Source organism: Ranitomeya imitator, chromosome 4 (assembly GCF_032444005.1).
Source record: "Ranitomeya imitator isolate aRanImi1 chromosome 4, aRanImi1.pri, whole genome shotgun sequence".
Classification (NCBI taxonomy): domain Eukaryota; kingdom Metazoa; phylum Chordata; class Amphibia; order Anura; family Dendrobatidae; genus Ranitomeya; species Ranitomeya imitator.
The window spans coordinates 383309814-383335250 of record NC_091285.1 but is presented as its reverse complement, the minus strand read 5'-3'; the positions used below and the strand labels follow the sequence as shown (position 1 = coordinate 383335250).

Genomic DNA, 25437 nt, shown 5'->3' with positions numbered 1-25437 from the left:
CTTGGTGGCCAGAATGTTCTCTACCTCGAAAATATCATCAGTGCTCACAGGAGCAGGAGTGGTACTAGGAGCTTTGAAAAAAGGACTGAGAATGACAGGCTTGGAGAGACGCCTGAAAAGAATTGGGGATCCATAAAGAGGCTGGGAGTTTGAGCTAGTAGGCTACAAGCTTAATCTGTTTAAAATCTTGAAGGTGACTGATAAAAGAGAGCCCAATTTATACGAGGGTAACTTGACACGGACATACTTGGTTGACAGCTAGACCTTGACCACAGGACGAAACAGAGGCTGATCCAGACATCTCTTGCCTACGTGTCTTGTCATGTTCTCAGAAGACTTCAATAATAGGTGCCCTCCCAGATTTCAGAAAAAACGAAGGATTCCAAACAGAAATATGGGAGGTGGTAGAAGCAGGGAACGGAATATTGGGATATTGACCATAAACCACAAAGAACAGAGATTTGGCAGAGGACTCGCTCACAAGGTTGTTATATGGGAAGTTGGCTCAAGGCAGGAGTTCGGCCCCGTCACTGTGGTGGTCTTTGATGAAGTGCAGGGGGAAATTAGTAACAATCTGAGTGACCCGCTCTACCTGGCCTTTGGACTGAGGTTGGTAGGCCGATGAAAAAGCCAAAGTGACATTCAGTAACTTGCACGTGGACCTCCAGAAGCGAGAAGCAAACTTGACATCTCAGACAATATGGAGCAGTTTATGATGGAGGCCAAAAATACTTAGAATAAACTTCTCAGCAAGAACTGGGGCAGATGGAAGATTGGTCAGTGGAGTGAAGTGAGCCATCTTGGAGAAGCAATTCATAACCACCCAGGTGGTTTTCTTCTGTCTGGCATGGCCAGCCGACTTAGACAAGTGACCCCAGAGTAGGACCCGCTTCATATCAGGTTCAACAATGTAAGTCTTTCCAGAGGGGAGACTACACAAATCCAAAGTAGTGACCGGAATTAGATTGGAAACCAATGATGTGTTGAGGCATCGCCACTCCTATGGTGTCAGTTTTATTGCCAGCAGTTCTCAATCACCTATCAAGTAATTGCATTCCGAAGCAGAGAAGACTTTGGAAAAGAAGCCGCAGGTCATGATGTGGCCAGACAAAGACTGTGTGAGCACAACTCCGGCCTCTGAAAAAGAAGCACCCAACTCCAGAAAGAACTGCTTATTTTTGTCCATGCGATGCAGAACAGAAGCCATGGAGAAGGCATGTTTTAAAGATATGAAGCCGCTGTCAGGCTATTGAGTACATATCTTAGGATTGGCTCCCTTACGGGTCAGTGCAGAAATAGGAGTTGTCAGGGAAGAGAAATGGAGAATGTACTGGCAATATTCATTCAAGAATCCAAGAAACCACTAGATAGCTTTCAGACAGTCAGGAAGGGGCCAATTCAGGACTGCGGACACTTTTTCTGGATCCATTTCTCAGAGAATGTATCCAAGAAATGGAAGAGAAGTCTGCTCAAAGACAGACTTTTCTTGTTTGCTGTATAGGCGGTTCTTCCTTAATCTCTACAGAAACTGGTGAACATCTCTTCGGTGTGAAGGCAGATCGGGGAAGAACACCAAAATATCGTCAAGTACACTACTACACACATGTACAGAAAATCCAGAAAAACGTTCACCAGTTCTTAAAAGACTGCGGGGGCATTACAGAGTCCAAACGGTATAACACGATTCTCGTAGTGGCCATCACAGGTATTAAAGGCAGTGTTCCATTCATCTCCCTGGTGTATTCGAATCAGGTTGTACACCCCCGAAGGTCGAGTTTCGCAAAGACTCTGGAACTTTTAAGACCATCAAAACTCGAAGATGAGAATCAGACAATATTTATTTTTGATCGCCATTAGATTGAAGCCCCTATACTCTATACAAGGTTGAAGTGAACCGTCCTGTACAAAGACGAATCCTGCTCCAGCTAGGGAGGAAGGTTTCTGAATAAATCCCCTTGTAAGATTCTCTAATATATTCAGACATTGTTTGGGTTTCAGCCTGAGACAGGGGGTAGATTTGACCTCATTGAGGCAATGCCCCGGGTAGAGGGTTGATAGGGCATTCATACGGCTTATGAGGTAGTAGAATGTCCAATATGGTGCTGGCAAGCCAGGTAAGTTAGATGAAGAGGCTGAAGGTTGAGCAGGATGAATGTCCCCAACTAAGTACTGCAGATGCGGAGAAGTACAAGACAGGCTCATGTCTCCACAGCCATGGCAGACCTAGAAGCAGACGATGAGACAGACGTGACAGCACGTAGGGGGAATCTTCTCCAAGTGTAGCATTCCCACGGGTTTGGTAACGAAGAGGATTGACTCAAAGAGGCTTTCCATCCACTGATGAAACCACCAACAGATACTGTAGATGATGGATTGGGATTATATATCACTGCACAACGGCCAATTATACACCATGTTCCAAATTATTATGCAAATTGGATTTAAGTGTCATAAACATTCAATTGTTTTGTTTTTCAAATAAACTCATGGATGGCAATTGTGTCTCAGGGCTCAATGGTTCACTGAAATCAATCTTAAAAACACATGTGATAATTAGTTTTCCAGGTGATTCTAATTAAAGGAAAACTACTTTAAAATTATGTTCCACATTATTAAGCATGCCACAGGTTTCAAGCAATATGGGAAATAAAAAGGATCTCTCTGCTGCTGAAAAGCATTAGTGCAATGCCTTGGACAAGGTATGAAAACATTAGATATTTCATGAAAACGTAAGAATGATCATCATACTGTGAAGAGATTTGTGACTGAAACACAGCACAGACAAAGTTCATGCAGATAAAGGCATAATGAGGAAGGTTTCTGCCAGACAAATTCATTGGATTAAGAGAGCAGCTGCCAAAATACCATTACAAAGCAACAAACAGTTAGTTGAAGCTGCTGGTGCCTCTGGAGTCCCTCGAACCTCAAGGTGTAGGATCCTTCAAAGGCTTACTGTGGTGCATAAACCTACTATAAGGCCACCCCTAAACAGTGTTCATAAGCAGAAACTGTTGCAGTGGGCCCAGACATACATGAAGACTAATTTTTAAACAGTCTTGTTTACTGATGAGTGTCTAGCAACCCTGGATGGTCCAGATGGATGGAATAGTGGATGGTTGGTGGATGTCCACCATGTCCCAACAAGGCTGCGACATCAGCAAGGAGGTGGAAGAGTCATGTTTTGAGCTGGAATCATGGAAAAACAGCTGGTAGGGCCCTTTAAAGGTTCCTGAAGGTGTGAAAAGGACCTCTGCAAAGTATATAGAGCTTCTGACAGACAACTTTCTTCTATGGTCTAAAAAGCAGAAACGTGCCTTCAGGAGCAAAATCATCTTCATGCATGACAATGCACCATCTCATGCTGCAAAGAATACCTCCGAGTCATTGGCTGCTATGGGCATAAAAAGAGATAAACTCATGGTGTGGCCACCATCTTCCCCTGACCTCAACCCTATAGAGAACCTTTGAAGTATCATCAAGCAAAAGATCTATGAGGGTGGGAGGCAGTTCACATCAAAACAGCAGCTCTGGGAGGATATTCTGACTTCATGGAAAGAAATACAAGCAGAAACTCTCCAAAAACTCACAAGTTCAATGGATGCAAGAATTGTGAAGGTGATATCAAAGAACATATCCTATGTTAACATGTAACTTGGCCTGATAGGATGTTTTGGAGTCAAATAGCTTTTTTTTTTCTTCAGTGAATGTGACCTCCTAATGCTGCAAATTCCACAAATGAGCATTTTCAGTTCTTTAAAACATATCAAATGTTTAGAAATTCTACTGTGCCTAATAATTTGGAGCAGTGCATTTTGAGTTTTTATTCATTTTGGAGATCATACTGTTATCATTGGGAGGTTTCTTCAATAAAATTCAATGTATACTCTAACGGGTGATGACTTATTAGACTGACTCATTTGCACCGACCATTTAGGAAAAGCCAAGAAAAATGTCATTTACATAATAATTTGGAACATGGTGCATGAGTGCCTGTGGATCCAGAGTCCAGGTAGGCAGACTTGACAAAACAAATGTTGCCGCAGGAGACAGATACTGTCAGACAGCAATTGACAGTAGCGATTCTTGTCCAGGGTAGCCTCTACAACCGACCCTAGAATTTCCCGGTTTCTCTGGGCAGGATCGGATTAAATGTTCGGGACTGCACGACGAACCACATAACGATGCTTAGCCATTTTCACCTGGTCAATCTGCAAAGACTCTAGAGGGGGAGCCGAAACGGAGGCTTGTTAAGCAATCGGCCTTTGGAAGGTTGGAGTTAGGCACACGGGTCTTCTCTCCCGCGTCACGTACTTGGAACGCTCCCGGAATCTGATGACTATTCGGGTTGCCAGGTACACCAGGTCATCCAATAAGGTGGCTATATCATGACCGGCCAGCTCATTCTTGATTCGCCCAGAATGGCCTTCTCAGAAGGTAGCCACCAGAGCCTCATTATTCCAGGCGAGTTCAGACGACTGGGTACGAAACCGGTCAGCGTACAGGCAAACTGAGGTTACCCTGGCGAAGTCCGAGTAGATAAGATGCTGCAGAGGAGGCACGGCTGGACTCATTGAAGACCTTATAGAAGGCCTTTAGAAAGGACTGCAGGTTCGACACTAGAAGATCTCCTTTCTCCCATAGGGGATTGAGCCATGTGCTAGAGTTTCACCCGTGAGATGTGACATGAAGAAAGCTACTTTGGCCTGGTTAGAGATGAACTGGTAAGCCTAGAATACGAAGTGCAGCATGCACTGGTTAAGAAACCCCTAACATAGGGCATGGTCACAGCTATAACGTAGAGGCGCTGACAGACTGGATCTAGAGCTGGGCACATAGCTTGCAGATTGTTGGGTCACGGTCTTGGGTAGGTGTGGATCTAGCCGGAGTTGACAGTCACAGGTAGAAAAAGGATTTTCATCCTGCTTGTTTTTCAACCTCCTGGTACAAGTCAGATAGAGGGAGCCTGGGAGCCAGCAGATTCCATGGCATGTGCAAATAGTAATGGACTGGGTGGTTGAAACACTGCCACGGTCCGAGGAGAGCCTGGAGGGGTGTACAGTGGCTGACGGTACTGCAATTCGAGGAGGGATAAAAAAGTCAGAGCTAGGTGCTACTCCAAGATTGACCTTGGGTGGATGGCAGCTGAGCCCTACGCGAGTTATGGGACGTGGCGACCCTTAAAGGTATATTACTAATATTCTGTTGTGCTTTTTTTCAACACGTAGCACTTTATTGAAGTTGTGTATTTGGATGTGGAGACCATTGAAAGGTCTTTTGCATTTTTTGTCTTGCACATAGCACTTTAGCACTTCTTTGGGAGTTTATCTTATAAATCAACCACACTGGATGAATTATTTATATTATATGCACGTTATATTATGATTTTTTACCACTATGAATTGATTTTACTTTTGTACAACTGAATTATATATTTGGAAATAAGATTATAAGGTCTGCTGCTATCGATTGCTTTTTTGTACATTCTGCATATTTTTGTGATTTTTTTTGTCCTGTCATGCGCACACAATTATTTGTAATTATTTGCCACTTTTTATTAATAAAGGCATTTCATAATCTATTTCCAGCTTGTATACTTTTTGGTTTTCCGTGTTCTTCATTGCTTTGGTTGCCCTCAAACATAGTTTGGCACAGTAGCAACAGAAGGAGGCAGGAGTGCGGGTCCACAACAGTGAGCGAGTTGGCGTCCCTTCCAGATGAGAGGGGCAGCATGCAGGGACGCCAGCGATACAAAGTGCTTCTACAGATGTAGGGAGTAAGCTTGTTCTACTTAAAAGAAACAGTATGGAGTCGTACAGGTAATGGTTACAGTCACACCAGGGTCTTTGAGCCTATGAGGACCCAACAGATTCCTTTAAGCCAGAAAAGAAAACCAAAGAGACTGAAAGTTGCACATTTTGCATAATAACCTCAGATCTTAGTTACAGCTCTGGTGGTAATATCTGAAAAACAAGCATGGCAATGATATCAGATAGAAATGTTGGTAATCTTAAGAGCACAAAATAATTACAAACATCAGGATACTTTTCAACATATTCGGTTTTATTAAAGACACATAATTAAGACATAAAATAGGTCAAACATTACCTGCTCCTTAATTGGCTAAACTATTGAAAATATTAGAGCAGTAGCATAAAGGTTATAAAATTACAAAATCTTCAGTATTTTAATTTTTTTTTGCACGTTGTTATATCTGCAGATATAGATTAGAACTGAAGGTAACTACCAAGCCTGGACAATGCATAGTCATTGTGTCACAATGACTATGGCGGCACGATCGTTTAAACGAGTTTGACTTTTATGCACTTTAAGCCTGTGACTGTCACTGGTTGGAATCACCCGTGTCTCTGGATATAAAGATGGATTCTGGACATGTGCTTCTAATGAAAATGGAATAAAAGGTATTTTTTATGGACATCACCCACACTGGACTTCTGCTTCACCCACATCTTATATCCTTCCATTACAAACTAGCAACTTTTATGAAAGAAGAAATAATTTCTGTTCTTAATTAGAAATCACAGAGCTCGAGAATAGGAGGCACATTAAGGACTTGAACTCTTCTCAGTGGCACAAGGAAATCAGAACATCGATTACAAGTTGATTCTCTCTCCCTGCACAACACGCGCTTTTGCCGCCCATGCATCCTGAGGAGAAAAAATAAAAAATGTCAAAAGGCAAATAAAATGCAAAAATGACAAAAGTTACAGCAGTACAAGTTAGATTAATCTCGAAATAGATTTGTATAGTACCTCAAATGCAGAATCACCAAAAATGATTACAAGAATATTTAAATGGGCTTTTATGCACGCCAGAGTCAGCTATACAAAAGGAACTTTATATTACACACATTATTTTACAGCATTTATATGCAGCTCTCTCTCTGGTCCAGAGTTACAGCTTGAATGTAAACACCTATATATTACGAAAATTACCAATACTATTGGTCAGGCCTCCACCCACATAATATTACATGCAGATCTCAAAATAGCTCTATTTAATTTACAAAAGACTAATAATAAAAAATATTAATATCAGGGAGAGAGGCTGGTGTTCGGAGCTTGATGCAATTACAAAACTGGTATGTGAAAAGTGAATAGTATAAACTATATACAGAGAATATGGCACAGGCACAAGCCCAGTTGATGTTGTGCTAGTAATACTAATAAGGGCCACTACATAATTGGTAAGTGGGTAAAAATGGAGTCAAAATTTGTCCCACAATTTCTGCTGAATGTGGAAATACCACATATGTGGCTGTACAGTACTGCTTATCAAGCATTTAAATTATCGTATAATAGTTTGCAGACTCCATATACAGAGCCCCCAAGAGACAGAAGAGCAGAATCCCACCCTCAAGTCACCACATTTGAGAAATTATACCCCTCCGGTAATTTATCTACAGGTATAGATAATAGATCATTTTGACTACAATGGACTTTTCCAGAAACAAGCAACAATGGATGCCCTGTACTCTGTATTGCCCAGGACATTGTGCCCAGCTCATGCTTCAGGAAACATGCACCAGTAAAATAAAGGGGGCTCTCATCATTACAGAAATGCCAAACATGTGAATGCCAAATGTGGTTTAGGCACACTGTGGGGCTCAGAAGGGAGGGGGGCATTTGAATTTGGGAGTGCCGAAGTCGCTGATTTTTGGTGGGCGAGGAGCCGTAGCGCTTTTACATAGCCTTTGTGCTACCAATATGGAAGCCCCCTATATTTCCATTGACAGATGATGGACCTGGGTGGGGACTTGTTTTTTTTTAATGGATTGTTAAGACTTTTATTGGGAACAATTTGGATCACATTTATCCTTTTCTCTACACTGAGCACTTACATTGGGGTTTCCACTGAAATCTTCAAATCACATTATCCAGAACAAACCACAAGGGATAAAACCAATATAACGAGACAGCAGAGTTACTCTGGAATCCGTTTGGCTTCTTTTCAGCAGTGTCCTTTTCAGATATGCATAAAACTGGTAGACTGTGCTTTTATGCACGCTTAAAAAGACTGACACCACTGGATCACAGGTCCACAGTGCCTCCATCTGCCTCATTTATAGGGAAACTTGGGACGGTGGTTCCGTCTGAATCATGTATTTCAGATATTTACATAGAAACCCCAGGGTAAGCGCTCATCGCAGAGCATAGGATAAATGTGCGTTGAGCCTTACTGCGATCTCTGGAAGGCAGAATGAGCAAATCAATAGCAGGTTTTCTTTATTTTCTTTTTTTTTTTAAGCCATTCCTAAGTGATTAGACAACTTTATTCTTTTGGTCTATGCGATGACATATCAGATTTATATATTTTTGTTTAGCTACTGTCAGAGATTTGTTTTTGCTTTTTCTTTAAAAAAAAGTGTTTTTGCATCATAATCTAAGAGCTATAATTTTTCTATATTTCTGAAAACAGTCATGTGAAGGCTTGTTTTTTTCAGGATGAGTTGAAGTTTTTATTGGTACAATTTGTGGGCACATTTGATGTATTGCTCCCTATTTCGATTTTTGGGAGGCAGAATTAACAAAACAATAATTCAGGGATATTTTTATGCCATTCTTCCTGTGGTAAAAGTGATAAGACAGCTTTACCCTTTGGGTCAGTGCGATTTCTGCACTACCACATTTATATCTTTTTTTCTTATATTTGGCTGCTTTTGCACAAAAATTTCTCTTCAGAAAAAAATTGTTTTTGCATTGCTATATTCTGAGAACTATAACACTCATTTCTCCACTGACTGAGTATGCATAACTATGTCTTCAGAGAGGAACAGGACTAGAACTCTAGGGCCACCTACAGGAAGTAGCAATCCTAACAGTCAATATTGACTCTCTAAGGCCGGTTTCACACGTCCAGATAATTCCAGTACCGTACAAAAACGGTACTGGAGTTATCAGTGTCCGTGTGCACACGTGGCACACGTGTGCCACCCGTGTGCCCACTGGGTACCACACGCACCGTGCCGGAGACAGCGCTAAAGTTTAGTGCTGTCCCCGGCATCGTGCTGAAGCCCCATTCATATCTTCCCTGCAGCAGCGTTTGCTGCAGGGAAGATATGAATATTAGTGTGTAAAATGCAGATTATTCCATTTTTTTTAAATCAAAGTATTATGAAAATGCATTGTTTTTTACCTCTATTTTTTTACGGTGTTGACTAAAGTGGTTAACTAGCGTGACAGTTTTATAGTTTGGGTCGTTGTGATGCCATATATGTGTACTTCCATAGAAAACATCTGTAGGAAATTGACCCTTCAGGCCAGTGGCGTAACTAGAAAGTTATGGGCCCCGATGCAAACTTTCAAATGGGGCCCCCCCCCAACCATGCAAAAATATTTTCCACCCAAATTCAGATTTTCCCTATTCATTTCGCACACTATAGCTTTACTGCAAAGTTGTATAGTGACCTCAGTGGCGTAACTATCCGGTGCCCCATCCTGGTATATATCTGTCCCCCGTACTGCCATTGTTATGTAATTTATAAAAGAAAATAAACCATTATACTCATCAGGGGCTTACATAGAAGTCATGGGGATCCATATAAGAAGTATAATGCACCCCCATAGTCCTCTATATAATATACTGCAAAGTTCATAGTCATCCATATAGTATAATACACTCTCCATTGTCATCCGTATAGTATAATACACTCTCCATAGTCCTCCGTATAGTACAATAGTATAATACACTCCCTATAGTCCTATAGTATTATACACTCCTCGTAGTCCTCCATATATTAAAATACACTCCTCATAGTGCTCCATATATAGTGTAATACACTGCTCAGTCCTCCATATAGTAAACTATACTCCTCAGTCCTCCATATAGTATACTACACTGCTCATAGTGCTCCATATGGTATAATGCACCCCTCATAGTCCTCCATATAGTATAATACACTCCCCAGTCCTCCATATAGTGTTATACACTCCTCATAGTGCTCCATATGGTATAATGCACCCCTCATAGTCCTCCATATATTAAAATACACTGCTCAGTCCTCCATATAGTATAATGCACTCCTCATAGTGCTCCATATAGTATAATGCACCGCCATCGTCATCCAAGTCGTACAATTCATTTCTCATAGTATAATGCACCCCATAGTATTTCATATAGTATAATGTATTCCCCATAGTCCTCGATACAGTATAACGCAGCCCACATATAGTATAATGCAGCCGCCCCACAGAGTTTAATGCAACCACCCCACAAAAGTATAATGCAGCCCCACCATATATTCTATGGGGTTACATTATATTGTATGGTGGGGCTGCATTATTCTATGAGGGGGGCTGCATTATATTCTATGGGGTTACATTATATTGTAATGCAGCCCCCCTCATAGAATAATGCAGCCACTCCATACAGGTGCAGTGAGAAAGACACGGGCAAATGGTGACTATGGGGCAGGGGAGAAGGACACAAGGGGGCTAAGGGAGATGGGCACAATGGTGACACGGGGGGCTAGGGAGCAAGGAAGACAGGCACAAGGGGACACATGCGGGCTAGGAGGCAGGGGAGAAGGGCACAAGGGGACTAGTGGGCAAGGGATACTGACATAAGGGGACACACAGGGACAAGGGACTCAAGCGCAAGGGGACAAAGGAGACAGGCACAAGGGGACAAACAGGGACTAGTGGGCAAGGGAGACTGACAAGGCTACACACGGGAACAAGGGACACAAGAACAAGGGGACTTATGGGGACCAGGAAGAAGAGGAGAAGGACACAAGGGGACACACGGGGACTAGGGGGACAGGCACAAGAGGACACAAGGGGACTCCGAGGGCAGAGTAGATAGGGACGCAAGTAGACGGAGTTGCAAGGGGACAGGGGGAGACTTGGGACCAGGGAAGAAGGGGGCACAGGGATTACGAGGACAGGGTAGATGGGGAACACACGGTGAGAAAGGGGACAGGGGAGACTTGAGAGAAGGGCAGACGGGTCACATGGGGACAAGGGGGGACCAGGGGAGGAGTGACAAGGAGCATACGGGGCCTGGAGGAGCACAATGACCTGAACATGGGGAGCTACGAGGACATGGGGCACGGGAGAGCAGGGAGGAAACGGGGCTGGTGTCACAGGAGGCCGGGGATGCTGGGGCCGAAGACGGCAACACCCGGGCAGCAGACACTTCACTGCCGCTGGTTCTGTACACCTCCATGTTCATCCCTGGATCCTCCACATGGCCGAGTGGCTGCCGCATGCCCCTCCTAGGCGGATCGGTCCACGTGCCCCCCGCCAGATCTGGAGCCGAATGTTCCTCGGACCCAGCAGCCACCACAGGCTCTGCCAATATGGTGGCCGCCATCACCTGTGCAGATGCTGCACTGCCTGGGTCCTGCAGAGAGCGGGTGCGCGATGAAGTGATGTCATCACGCACCCGCAGTGTCAGAGGGGAATGCTTTGAACTGTATTGGCGTCATAGACGCCAGTATAGTTTAATGCGGCGGCGGGGGGAGTCGGGTGCCTTTGACCTGCCGGGCCCCTGACCTGCCAGGCCCAGTCGCAACGGCGACCGTGGTAGTTACGCCCCTGCCTCACACACACACACACTACAGATCACACACACACACTACAGATCACACACACACACTACAGATCACACACACACACTACAGATCACACACACACACACTACAGATCACACACACACTACAGATCACACACACACACACACACACACACTACAGATCACACACACACACACACACTACAGATCACACACACACACACACTACAGATCACACACACACACACTACAGATCACACACACACACACACACTACAGATCACACACACACACACTACAGATCACACACACACACACTACAGATCACACACACACACACACTACAGATCACACACACACACACTACAGATCACACACACACACACTACAGATCACACACACACACACACTACAGATCACACACACACACACTACAGATCACACACACACTACAGATCACACACACACTACAGATCACACACACACACACTACAGATCACACACACACACACTACAGATCACACACACACACTACAGATCACACACACACACACTACAGATCACACACACTACAGATCACACACACTACAGATCACACACACACACACACTACAGATCACACACACTACAGATCACACACACAAAGGGGAGGCGGATATAAATGTGCAGCTCCTCAGCATTTCCTGCTCACAGAAGCTCTGCCTGTCATGCACCTTCCCCCTGCCTTCTGTCCCGGGGCTGCAGAGCTCAGGAGAAGCTCTGTCTCACCGTGCTGACCGGAGCTGCTTTTCCTAATCCTTTCTCTCACATGCCCTGGCTGACCGCTCCCCCTAGATACGCCTCGGACTGTTGCTATGAGGGAGAAATCTCCTGCACTGCAACATGATGTCAGGTGCTTCGGACCTCTTCCGGGCCCCTGACCAGATGGGCCCGGTCGCAATGGCGACCTCTGCGACCGCGGTAATTACGCCCCTGCTTCAGGCTAAGTGCACACGCTGCGGATTCCATTGCGGAAATTTCCACAGCGGATTTGCAAAATCCGCAGTGAAAAAACGCTGAGGTTTTTACTGCAGATTTACCGCGGTTTCCTCTGCGAGTTTTCACCTGCAGATTTCTATTGGAGCAGGGACAAACCCGCAGCGGAATCCAAAGAAGTGACATGCTGCGGAAAATAAACCGCTGCGCTTCCACGCGTTTTTTTCCGCAGCATGTGCACTGCGGATTTCATTTCCCATTGCTTTACATGGTACTGTAAATGCTTGGGAAACTGCTGCGGATCCGCAGCTGCGGAAACGCTGCGGATCTGCAGCAAAATCCGCAACATGTGCACACACAATTAAAGTCTGGTGATTGTGTCTAAGCCCTTTCCCCTGGGACTAGATCGTGACAGCAGGTTATATACAGAGAGACAGTTTGTGCTCCAATAACCCCCCCCCCATCAGCCCTTTAAAACAAAAGGATAACATGGTAATGGCATACCTTTAAGGAAGTGTGAGCATCTATTCCATTGCGTTTCTTTGACATTTCTACAACCTCTTTCTCAATGTTTTCCTGAATTGTTCCCTTGACATCTATGTAGTAGCAATCTGAGCTGGCGTAATGGCAGGAAATGGACTAGAATGACAAAAAGCCCACAAATCAGTGATTTATCTTCACTTGGAAAAATAAATAGCGGCATATTTAAAAGGTTACACATTAACGATGTAGATAGATTTTAATGTTCATATTATTCAGTCACCTGGCAGCTGCATCCTTATTCCTTACATCAATAGATGAAACTTGAGAGGCTATTATCACTTTGCTTAGTATGGTTATATGCACCTTTCACTTTCCACTCAGGCACAGATCTAGCAAAAAACAGGATTTTTGGTTACACATAGTAAAATCTGTTTCTTGGAATCTTCATTGGGGACACAGGAAACCATGGGAGTATGCTGCTGCCACTAGGAGGCTGACACTATGCCCAAAAAAAGTTAGCTCCTCCTCCGCAGTGAACACCCCCTCGACTGGCATTAGGTTAATCAGTGAGAAAGCATCATAGAAAAGAAACAAATACAACTCAAACTGTAACAAAGTAGAGCTGATAAACATGGGAGGGTGCGGTGTCCCCAATGAAGGCTACGAGAAACAGGATTTTTGGTTACTCACCGTAAAAAATCTGTTTTCTCTATAGCTTCATTGGGGGACACGGGAAAGCATGGGATGTCCCAAAGCAGTCCCTGGGGAGGGAACAGAAACTATTCAGGTAGAACTCACCACTTCCCCCTGCAAGATCCTTCTACCTAGGCTGGCATCCGCCAAAGCATATGGATGCTGTAAAATTTGGTGAACATGTGGATGGAAGACCAGGATACCGCTTTGCAGAGTTGCAGGGCAGATGCCCTATGGTGCACTGCCCAGGAGGCGCCCACTGCCCGGGTAGTGTGCCTTAAACCCAGAGGGAGGCGCTCTGTTCTTAACCCGGTATGCCTCCAAATTGCTGTCCAGATCCAGCAAGAAATCATAGCCTTAGAGGCCGGCAGGCCTTTACACGCACCGTCTGGAATGACAAAGAATCTTTCTTCCTAAAGGGGCGGTCCTAGCCAAATAGACCCGCACCGCCCTGACCAGGTCTAACCTGGTGAACACTACAAAGGATGAGTCTGAACCAGGCAAAAGGAAGGAAGAACAATATCCTCATTTAAGTGAAATGCAGACACCACCTTGGGGAGGAAAGAAGGTAGAGGCCGCAAAACCACCTTGTCCTGGTGGAGAACAAGTAAAGGGGTCCAACAGGAAAGAGCTGCCAAGTCCGAGACGCGCCTAATGGAGGTGATGGCTGTAAGAAACACCACCTTCCAAGACAGAAAGGACAGAGACCTCTCAAAGAGGTTCAAAAGGAGATCCAAGAGCCTCTAAAACCAGATTGAGGTCCCAGGGGTCCACGAATGTCCAGTACGGGGGCGCAGCATGCGCTAATCATTGGAGAAAAGTTCTGACCTGAGAACGGGAGGATACGTTTTTCTGAAAAAAAAAAAATAAAGAAAGCGCTGACACCTGGCCCTGCAGTGAACTAAGAGCCAGACAAGCATCAAGTCCCGACTGCGCTCCCTTCCATTCTGGCTTTTCTCCAAAGGACATAGATGGGGTGTGCTTAGATTCACACCAGCTGAAATAGGCTCTCCAGGTGTGATAATAGACCCTGGACGACGATGGTTTTCTAGCCTGGATCATGGTCCGAATCACCCGATCTGAAAGCCCGGACACTTTCAGAACCGCAGTTTCAACAACCACACCGTTAAATTGAGGGACCGAGAATTCTGGTGGCAGATCAATCCTTGGGACAGAACATACGGTCTGTCTGGAAGCCTCCAGGGGGTGTCCGCGAGAAGATTGCATCGGATTGTCCCAGGAAGTTTTGGTTCAGAGATCTTCAATCAGAATGACCGGCACCCCTTCCGCCTTGATCTTCAACAGCCTTGGAAGAAGGGTGAGGGGAGGAAACAGATCGAGAAGAACAAACTGTGACCAGGGTATTGCCAGAGCGAAGGCGCCCACCGCGAGGGGGATCACAGGACCTGGAAACGAACCTTGGAACCTTCCTGTTCAGTCAGGATGCCATGAGGTCCACATCCTGAGCGCCCCATCGAAGGCAAATTTGATGGAAGATTTCCTGATGCAGAGACCACTCTCCTGCCGTGAGACCCTCGCGGCTGAGAAAGTCGGCAGCCCAAATGTCCACACTGGGGATATGTACTGTGGATATTGCCTGAACTATCACCTCTGCCCGGAGGAGAATCTTGGATGCCTCGGCCATTGCCAAGGGACTCAGAGTTCCTCCCTGGTGATTGACATATGCCACCACCATGGCATTGTCCATTTGAACTTGGACTGGCAGACCCCTGGGAAGCCTTTCCCAGTGGCGCAGGGACAGAAGAATCGCACATCACCCCCTGACGAAGGCAGACACTGAAATGCACGTCGGGTCGGGCGCATCCTGGGGACTCTGCAGTATACTTTAAAGGTAATTATTTTAAGACAGTATCTGTATAGATATATACTGCCCAAATACAATCACTTGGTTTTGTATTATCCAGCGATTGTGCTGGTCTTTCTCCATCGCTCTTTACACTTTGCATGTGCACTTTAATGGTATTGTTGCATACCTTATCTACGCCACTTTTTGCATGCACTTTTTTGGAATGGCAGCATATTTATTAACCCTTTTTGTTAATTAATTGTTCCATATGTTCACTGCCGTTCCTACTTTATGAATGTATTTATTTTATGCTACTCAATATTCTGCAGTTTGTCAGTCCCTTTGGTGTGCCCCTCTAAGTTCTGGTATTGTTCTCACCAATCCCCCCCTTATTTTATTATTTTGGTATTTATTAAAATAAAAATTTTGATTTTATCACTGGACTTATTTCGGGTGTTTTTCTTCGTTGTTGATTGTATTTTCCGATTGTCCTAGTTTAATTATCCATGTAGGCATACACAGAGGCGGGTATTTTATACTTTATTTCACCTCACATTATCCCGGATATTGTGTGTTCTTTGCTTTGAATTTTTCTTGGTTATTTGTCCTAATGGCAGCAGCATACACCCATGGTTTCCTGTGTCCCTCAATGAAGTGATAGAGATGGCTACTAGTCCTCTCTAATTATAGGGTATGAAGTCTTGGGAGTGTAATTGTTTAGGCGCTGTGCATCTTAGTCTAAAACTATCTTCATCTACTATACAGAAGGTGCAGTAGGAGATGAAATCATAGTTTCTTGTCTGCGGCTTGTGGCAGTTCTCAGCTATACTGGTTGACAGTGGTATGCCCTATTGGATACCTGCCATCGGCGGGCAGCTTAGCTAGCCACAACTTGCAATTTACAATTTATATGTGGTGATAATTAGATGATCATTTGCACTTATTGGATAGTGGCACAGTGCACTTTCATTTTCATGCAAAAAAAAAAAAATCACTTTATGGTTACATGTCCTATTGATCTTGTGGTTCACAGCATGCCATAGACTATTTTATGGTTATATGCATAGCTTTCTGTGATTCATAGCCCAACCATTGAACCCTTTTCTGCCCATTTACTAATAAAGTATTCTGAGCTCAAGTCAGTCTTTCTATCCAGAACCTTGTTATGAATTGTATTGTTTTTTCTAAGACCGTATACTAATAAAAATTCAAGTTTTTTTTTAATTAGTTCTGTATCATTTCACATTTTTGCAATGGTGAAACTATGCACTTGGCTGGTTTCAGTTTAAACAATAAAAGGTTTGGTGGGAGTTCTTAAAGATGTTGGACTTGTCTAGCCAAAGCTAATGAAAAGTGGACAGGGCCAAAGAGAAAGCATACATACACTGTTATGGAAGTACAAGTTATTAAGTTTACAATGCAAGACAACCGAACATAAAAACAATATACTATTTTGAAGTTATTACTTAGACAGTGTAGTCTTTTTACCTTTCTGAATCCAGCTGTCTTGTTCGTTCCGGATCCATGGATAAGGGAGGGATGAAAGAACACGGTGTCTCCCTTTTCCATCGTCAAATGCACTCTTGGACTATTTGGATCAAAATCTCGAATGCCATGAAACAGCTTATTGACACCACCCTAAAAACGGAAAATTCACTTGCATTATTGAACACCAGTCAGTTTAAAACCACACATCAGCCCCTAACCACTTTAAAAATAGATTAAGGGTAAGTTCATACTGGGCGTTTTTGCTATTTTTTTTTCCACAGCAAAACCTGATTTCTTGGCAGGAAAGAAGCTGTGGCAAAAACGCACGTTTTGGTACGTTTTTGTTGAAGCTTTGGTGTGTTTTTTTCATGCGCTTTTGGGGCTAACTTGTGTCTCTGTGTAAAAACAAAAACAAAACTACTTCCTGTAGAATCGTATCTTTAGATCCTTTGAAAAGCCGGTAATTCATGTGCCGCTACAGTAAAATCACACTGAAGGGATAGAATAGATATATACACATAGAATGAATGAATGAATGAATGAATGAATGAATATACACAAACACCGCAATAGGTTCATTCCATCCCCTGTGCATCACTCTACATTTATCAACATTAAATCTCATTCGCCAAGTGTTTGCCCATTCAGACATCTTAGCCTGATTGTATTGTAATATTGTACTATCAGTTTTTAATACCCTACATAGTTTGGTTTTGTCAGCAAAGGCTTACACTGTACTTTCAATCCCATGCACAAGGTCATTAAGAAAGAGATTAAACAGAATCGGCCCTAGTACAGAACCTTGCTGTATAATGTGCGCCGAGCAGAGTGTTGCAGTGCGGATATCCAGGTGACAGCAGTTGCTCAGAGGCACATATTCTGATTGGAATATTGCGGAAAGCTTCACTCTTTAGCTCCACAGTTAGATGGACTAGGGGTCCAAAACCGGTGATCGCCCGCTGCCGCTAGAAGTGAGACCGTGTGTTGGGCGAGGACACCTGAGAGGCTTCACCGGCCTCCGCCAGTATCTCATCACCTGTTAGACTTCCAGAGAGTAATGGACAGCGGAACTACGATAAATTAAACCTGATATAAAGACTGTATAGTTGAATAGCAGTTATACTATTTACCCTGCATCCCCTTTTTTCCGGTTATCTCCCTGCGAGGAGTTTATTACTGTTAATTAGGTAAATAATAGATAACCCCTGCTCTGCACCTCTGTGTCACTGCATCCAAGTACCTTTGTTACATTTGTATGAAAATAGGGCTCACACGGTACATATTCATATAACGAGCTATGCAAATTTAACTTCTGTCCCATGACTCATATATAACATAACGGGTGTATACAAGTACTGAACACATCACCAATTTTCGAAGTCAATATATTTCAAAATGTGCTCTTGACATGAGATTTTCATAAGATCTACAGTGGGAGGAAATAAGCATATGATCCCTTGCTGGTTTTGTAAGTTTGCCCACCGACAAAGACATGAACAGTCTTTAATTTTAAGGGTAGGTTAATTTTAACATTGATAGATAAAATCAAAAATAAAATCCCGAAAATCACATTATATAAATGATATAAATTTATTTGGACAACATCTGCAAAGAGTTTGTATGTTCTCTCTGTGTTTGCGTGGGTTTCCTCCGGGTACTCCAGTTTCCTCCCACACTCTAAAGACATACTGATAGGGATTCTAGATTGTGAGCCCCAATGGGGACAGTGATGATAATGTGTGCAAAACTGTAAAGCGCTGCGGAATATGTTAGCGCTATATAAAAATAAAGATTATTAAAGATTATTATTTGCGTTTTGCAGTGAGAAATAAGTATTTGATCCCCGTTCTGGCTCCTACAGACCAGTTAGACGCTCTTAACCCCTTTACCCCCAAGGGTGGTTTGCACGTTAATGACCAGGCCAATTTTTACCATTCTGACCACTGTCCCTTTATGAGGTTATAACTCTGGAACGCTTCAACGGATCCAGGTGATTCTGACACGGTTTTCTCGTGACATTGTACTTCATGATAGTGGTAAATTTCTTTGATATTACCTGCATTTATTTGTGAAAAAAACACGGAAATTTGGCGAAAACTTGGAAAATTGCGCAATTTTCCAACTTTGAATTTTTTTGCAATTAAATCACAGAGATATGTCACACAAAATACTTAATAAGTAACATTTCCCACATGTCTACTTTACATCAGCACAATTTTGGAACCAAATTTTTTTTTTTTTGTTAGGGAGTTATAAGGGTTAAAAGTTGACCAGCAATCTCATTTTCACAACACCATTTTTTTTTTAATTTAAGGACCACATCTCCTTTGAAGTCATTTTGAGGGGTCTATATGATAGAAAATAACCAAGTGTGACACCATTCTAAAAACTGCACCCTTCGAGGTGCTCAAAACCACATTCAAGAAGTTTATTAACCCTTCTGGTGCATCACAGGAATTTTTGGAATGTTTAAATAAAAATGAACATTTTACTTTTTTTTCACAAAAAATTTACTTCAGCTCCAATTTGTTTTATTTTACCAAGGGTAACAGGACAAATTGTACAACTACTTTTGGGGTCCATTTTCTCCTGAGTACACCGATACCCCATATGTGGGGGTAAACCACTGTTTGGCACATGACAGAGCTTGGAAGCGAAGGAGCGCCATTTGACTTTTCAATGCAAAATTGACTGGAATCGAGATGGGACACCATGTTGTGTTTGGAGAGCCACTGATCTGCCCAAACATTGAAACCCCCCAGAAGTGACACCATTTTGGAAAGTAGACCCCCTAAGGAACTTATCTAGAGGTGTGGTGAGCACTTTGACCCATCAAGTGCTTCAAAGAAGTTTGTAATGCAGAACTGTAAAAATAAAAAAAATCATTTTTTTCACAAAAATTCTTTTCGCCCCCAATTTTTTATTTTCCCAAAGGTAAGAGAAGAAATTGGACCCTAAAAGTTGATCAATTTGTCCCGAGTACGCTGATACCCCATATGTGGGGGGGGGGGGGGGAACCACCGTTTGGACGCACGGGAGGGCTCGGAAAGGAAGGAGCGCCATTTGGAATGCAGACTTAGATGGAATGGTCTGCAGGCGTCAAATTGCGTTTGCAGAGCCCCTAATGTACCTAAACAGTAGAAACCCCCCACAAGTGACCCCATATTGGAAACTAGACACCCCCCAAGGAACTTATCTAGATGTGTTGTGAGAACTTTGAGCCCCCAAGTTCACTACAGTTTATAACGCAGAGCCGTAAAAATAAAACAAAAATTTTTCCCACAAAAATTATTTTTTAGCCCCCAGTTTTGTATTTTCCCAAGGGTAACAGGACAAATAGGACAACAACTTTTGGGGTCCAATTTCTCCTGAGTACGCTGATACCCCATATGTTGGGGTAAACCCCTGTTTGGGCACACGGGAGAGCTCTGAAGGGATGGAGCACCATTTTACTTTTTCAATGCAGAATTGGCTGGAATTGAGATCGGACGCCATGTCGCGTTTGGAGAGCCCCTGATGTGCCTAAACAGTGGAAACCCCCCCAATTATAACTGAAACCCTAACCCAGGCACACCCCTAACCCTAATCCCAACCGTAAATGTAATCTAAACCCTAACTTTAGCCCCAACCCTAACTGTAGCCTTAACCCTAGCCCCAACCCTAACGGGAAAATGGAAATAAATACATTTTTTACATTTTTCCCTAACTAAGGGGGTGATGAAGGGGGGTTTGATTTACTTTTATAGCGGATTTATGATTGGCAGCCGTCACACACTGAAAGACGCTTTTTATTGCAAAAAATATTTTTTGCGTTACATTTTGAGAGCTATAATTTTTCCATATTTGGTCCACACAGTCATATGAGGTCTTGTTTTTTGCGGGACGAGTTGATGTTTTTATTGGTAACATTTTCGGGCACGTGACATTTTTTGATCGCTTTTTATTCCGATTTTTGTGAGGCAGAATGACCAAAAACCAGTTATTCATGAATTTCTTTTGGGGGAGGCGTTTATACCGTTCCGCGTTTGGTAAAATGGATAAAGCAGTTTTATTTTTAGGGTCAGTACGATTACAGCAATACCTCATTTATATCATTTTTTTATGTTTTGGCGCTTTGATACGATAAAACTATTTTATAGAAAAAAATTATTATTTTTGCATCGCTTTATTTTCAGGACTAACTTTTTTATTTTTTTGCTGATGATGCTGTATGGCGGCTCGTTTTTTGCGGGACAAGATGATGTTTTCAGCGGTACCATGGTTATTTATATCTGTCTTTTTGATCGCGTGTTATTTTACTTTTTGTTCGGCGGTATGATAATAAAGCGTTTTTTGCCTCTTTCTTACGATGTTTAATGAAGGGGTTAACTAGTGGGCCAGTTTTATAGGTTGGGTCGTTACGGACGCGGCGATACTAAATGTGTACTATTGTTTTTTTAGTTAGATAAAGAAATGTATTTATGGGAATAATTTTTTTCTTCATTTAGGAAATTTTTTTTTTTTTTTTTTACGCATTTGGAAATTATTTTTTTTAACTTTACTTTGTCCCGGGGGTGGGGGGGGGGGTGGGGTGGGGGTGGGGTGGGGGGGTGGGGTGGGAGACATCACAGATCGTTGATCTAACAGATTGCACAGCACTGTCAGATCAGCGATCTGAGTTAGGCTGGTTTCACATTTGCGTTTAAATCCGCAGCGTTTTAAACGCATCCGCAAGTGGTGAAAAAAACGCATGTAAACGCGTACAAACGCTGCATTTTTTAGACGCATGCGTTGTCGCATGCGGTTAAAAAAACGCCGTGTTTGTACGCGTTTACATGCGGTTTTTCCTGCGTTTGCGCTTTTGGTACACATGATGAGAAATTTCACAAGCAGGTTTTTGTCCATTCTGCTTCACAAAAATCAGAATAAAAAGCAATCAAAAATGTCACGTGCCCGAAAATGTTACCAATAAAATATGTCAACTCGTCCTGCAAAAAAACAAGACCTCACATGACTGGACCAAAATATGGAAAAATTGTAGCTCAAAATGTGGTAACGCAAAAAATATTTTTGGGAATAAAAAGCGTCTTTCAGTGTGTGACAGCTGCCAATCATAAAAATCCACTAGAAAAACCCTTATAAATAGAAATCAAACCCCCTTCATCAACTCCTTAGTTAGGGAAAAATTAAAAAAATGTTTTTACTTCCATTTTCCCATTAGGGCTAGGGTTTGGATCCCTTTGGGGTTAAGGTTAGGGTTTGGATCCCTTTGGGGTTAGGGTTTGGATCCCTTTGGGGCTAGGGTTTGGATCCCTTTGGGGCTAGGGTTTGGATCCCTTTGGGGCTAGGGTTTGGATCCCTTTGGGGCTAGGGTTTGGATCCCTTTTTCATCTTGATGGTGGCTTAGGGTTAGGGCTTGGATCCCTTTGGGGTTAGGGCTAGGGTTAGGATCTGGATCCCTTTTTCATCTTGATGGTGGCTTAGGGTTTGGATCCCTTTATCACCTTGATTGTGGGGGGTGGCTTATCAGTGTCTAGACTTGTTTTTCTCTATGGAAACGCATGCGTTCAAAAACGCAACCAAACATGCGTTAAAAAACGCATGCGTTTACATAGACAGCAATACGTTTTGACGCAATTGAACGCATGCGTTTTTTTGCGGCGAAAAAACATCTCTAGAAACTATTACATGTTGCATTTCCGCGCCAAGACGCAAGCATCGAAACAACGCATGGGTCAAAACGTGTACAAAAAAACCGCATGCGTTTTTAATGTTAAATATAGGAAAACACGACGCATGCGTTTATATGCGTTACAAACGCAGTGGCAAAAAACGCAAATGTGAAACCAGCCTAAGCACTGCAGGCTTACCAAACGCCTGCTCTGAGCAGGCACTTGGTAAGCCACCTGCCTCCCTGCAGGACCCGCATGCCACGGCCATCTTGGATCTGGGCCTGCTACAGGGAGGGAGGTAAGGAGACCCACGCAGCAACGCGATCACATCGCGTTGCTGCGGGGATCTCAGGGAAGCCCCCTCCCTGCGCGATGCTTCCCTGTACTGCTGACACACCGCGATCATGTTTGATCGGTGTGCCGGGGGTTAATGTGCCGTGGCGGCACCGTGGCACAGTGCTGGATGCCAGCTGCGATAGGCAGCTGACACCCGGCCGCGCTCCCCCCGTGAGCGCGGCCGATCGCGTATGACGTACTATCCCGTCGGTGGGCATACGGGCCCACCCCACCTCGACGGGATAGTACGTCAGATGTCAGAAAGGGGTTAAAATCCTGCAGTGCCGCAAGGTCCCCCAGCTCAAGAAGTCACATGTGCAGGCCCATCTGAAGTTTGCCAATGAACACCTGGATGATTCTGTGAGTGATTGGGAGAAGGTGCTATGGTCAGATAAGACAAAAAGTCGTAGTTACTCACCGATAACGGTGTTTCTCGGAGCCCATGACAGCACTACGGAGAGAGGGGATCCGCCCTTCAGGGACAGGAAACCTACAGATAAAAGGGCGGTACCTCTCCCTCGCATCAGTTGGTTTACAGAGCATCGGAGGACCTCCAGGTTAGTTTACAACAGAGAAAAAATCATATTACAACATTTCTTAAAAGAGGAACCCCGTGCCTATACTCAAACTATATACAGTATATAAATTATATGTAATTAAAGGTGCTCACCGCACACGTGATGGGAGGGAATAAGCGAGTGCTGTCATGGGCTCCGAGAAACACCGTTATCGGTGAGTAACTACGACTTTCTCGGTCTCCCATGACAGCACTACGGAGAGAATTGCAGAGACTAAGCTTAGAGAGGGACCACCGCCTCGAGAACCCTTCGTCCGAAGGTTAAGTCAGACACAGAGGCTAGATTTAATCTATAGTGTCTAAAAAAGGTCGATGGTGATGACCAGGTGGCCGCTTTACAGATTTGCTCTATTGATACCTCTGACCTCTCAGCCCATGAGGTAGCTACTGCTCTTGTGGAATGTGCTCTTATACCATCTGGGATCTCATTCCCCGAGGATGAATATGCCAGGACTATCGCCTCCTTTATCCACCTCGCCAAAGTACCCTTGGATGCCCGGAATCCTTTTCTGGGACCCTGAAAACAGACAAACAGAGAGCCTTCCTTCCTATACTCTCTGGTGGAATCTAAATATTGGATTAGGCACCTTCTGACGTCTAGATTATGGAAGTTCTGCTCTTTCTCATTTTTTGGGTTTGGACAAAAGGATGGCAGGGAGACTTCTTGTGACCTATGGAATTTTGATGCCACTTTTGGCAAATAGGCCGGGTCGGGTCTAAGAGTGACTATCATCTAATATTTTGGTGAAGGGTGGATTAGAGGATAAGGCTTGAATGTCACTTATTCTGCGTGCGGATGTTAACGCTACCAAGAGAATGGTTTTAAGTGATAGAGTTTTAATGGAAATCGTCTCTATGGGTTCGAATGGAGGACCCGTTAACGCCGAGAGGACTAAATTTAAGTCCCATGAGGGCACTTTCTGAGCGACTAATGGCTTTGATCTTGTCACCGCCTTAACAAATCTAATTATCCATGGGTTGGCCGCAATATTATGGTTATAGAGTGCTCCTAGAGCTGCTATTTGTACTTTAAGAGTACTAACCGACAACCCCTGTTCCAGACCTTTTTGTAGGAACTCCAGTATTTTAGGAATTGAGGGCCCATCTTGGACTTTTACTTTGGAGACGGACAGAAATTTTTTCCATGTTTTCCCATATATTCTAGTAGTGATGGGTTTTCTACTTTTTAACAACGTGGTAACTAAATTATCCGAGAAACCTCTTTCTTTTAATAGTCTCCGTTCAAAAACCAGGCTGTCAAATGTAAGTTCGATTCCTGTGGGTGGAAGATCGGCCCTTGATGTAGAAGGTCTGGTATATTCGGCAGGACCCATGGGTCCGAGACCGAAAGCATCCTCAGCCAGGAGAACCACGTCCTTTTTGGCCAGAACGGGGCTATGAGGATCATTTTCGTTTTGTCCTCTCTGACTTTCCGAATGACTGCCGGGATCAGAATAGTTGGAGGAAAGGCATACGTTAATTTTTGGGTCCACGGAATCATAAAGGCATCTAGAGCCTGTGGATTCCCTACCGGGTTCAGTGAGCAGAATTTGTTCACTTTTTTGTTTTTGTGATTGGCGAATAGATCTATTGTCGGTGCTCCCCACATTTTTGTGATCTGATCGTAGATGGATTGGTTTAGAGACCATTCGCCTTGTTTTAACTGAGACCGACTCAGGTAATCTGCTCTCTCGTTGTTTGAACCCTGAATGTGTAGCGCAGAGAGGGATAGTAGATTTTCTTCCGCTAGGTTGAAAATTTTGGCTGAAGAACTCATGAGTGCCCGAGACCTTGTTCCTCCCTGGTGGTTTATATACGCTACAGTCACTTTGTTGTCCGAAAAGATTCGGACATGATGTCCCCGAATATAGGTCAGAAAAGAAAGAAGAGCTTGA

General features: G+C 43.6%; 1 protein-coding gene across 1 annotated transcript in view; it reads right to left on the bottom strand.

Annotated features, from left to right (window-relative positions):
- Positions 1–6039: 6039 nt before the first annotated feature.
- Positions 6040–25437, bottom strand: part of LOC138676200 (phytanoyl-CoA dioxygenase, peroxisomal-like) — a 118190-nt gene continuing 98792 nt past the window's right edge. Inside the window, exons 7-9 of the mRNA XM_069765208.1 lie at positions 16979–17128; positions 13012–13146; positions 6040–6665 (exon numbers count right to left, since the gene is read on the bottom strand). Coding sequence (XP_069621309.1) covers positions 6612–6665; positions 13012–13146; positions 16979–17128 — 339 coding nt within the window. The 3' untranslated portion in view covers positions 6040–6611. The remainder of the gene's footprint in view (positions 6666–13011; positions 13147–16978; positions 17129–25437) is intronic.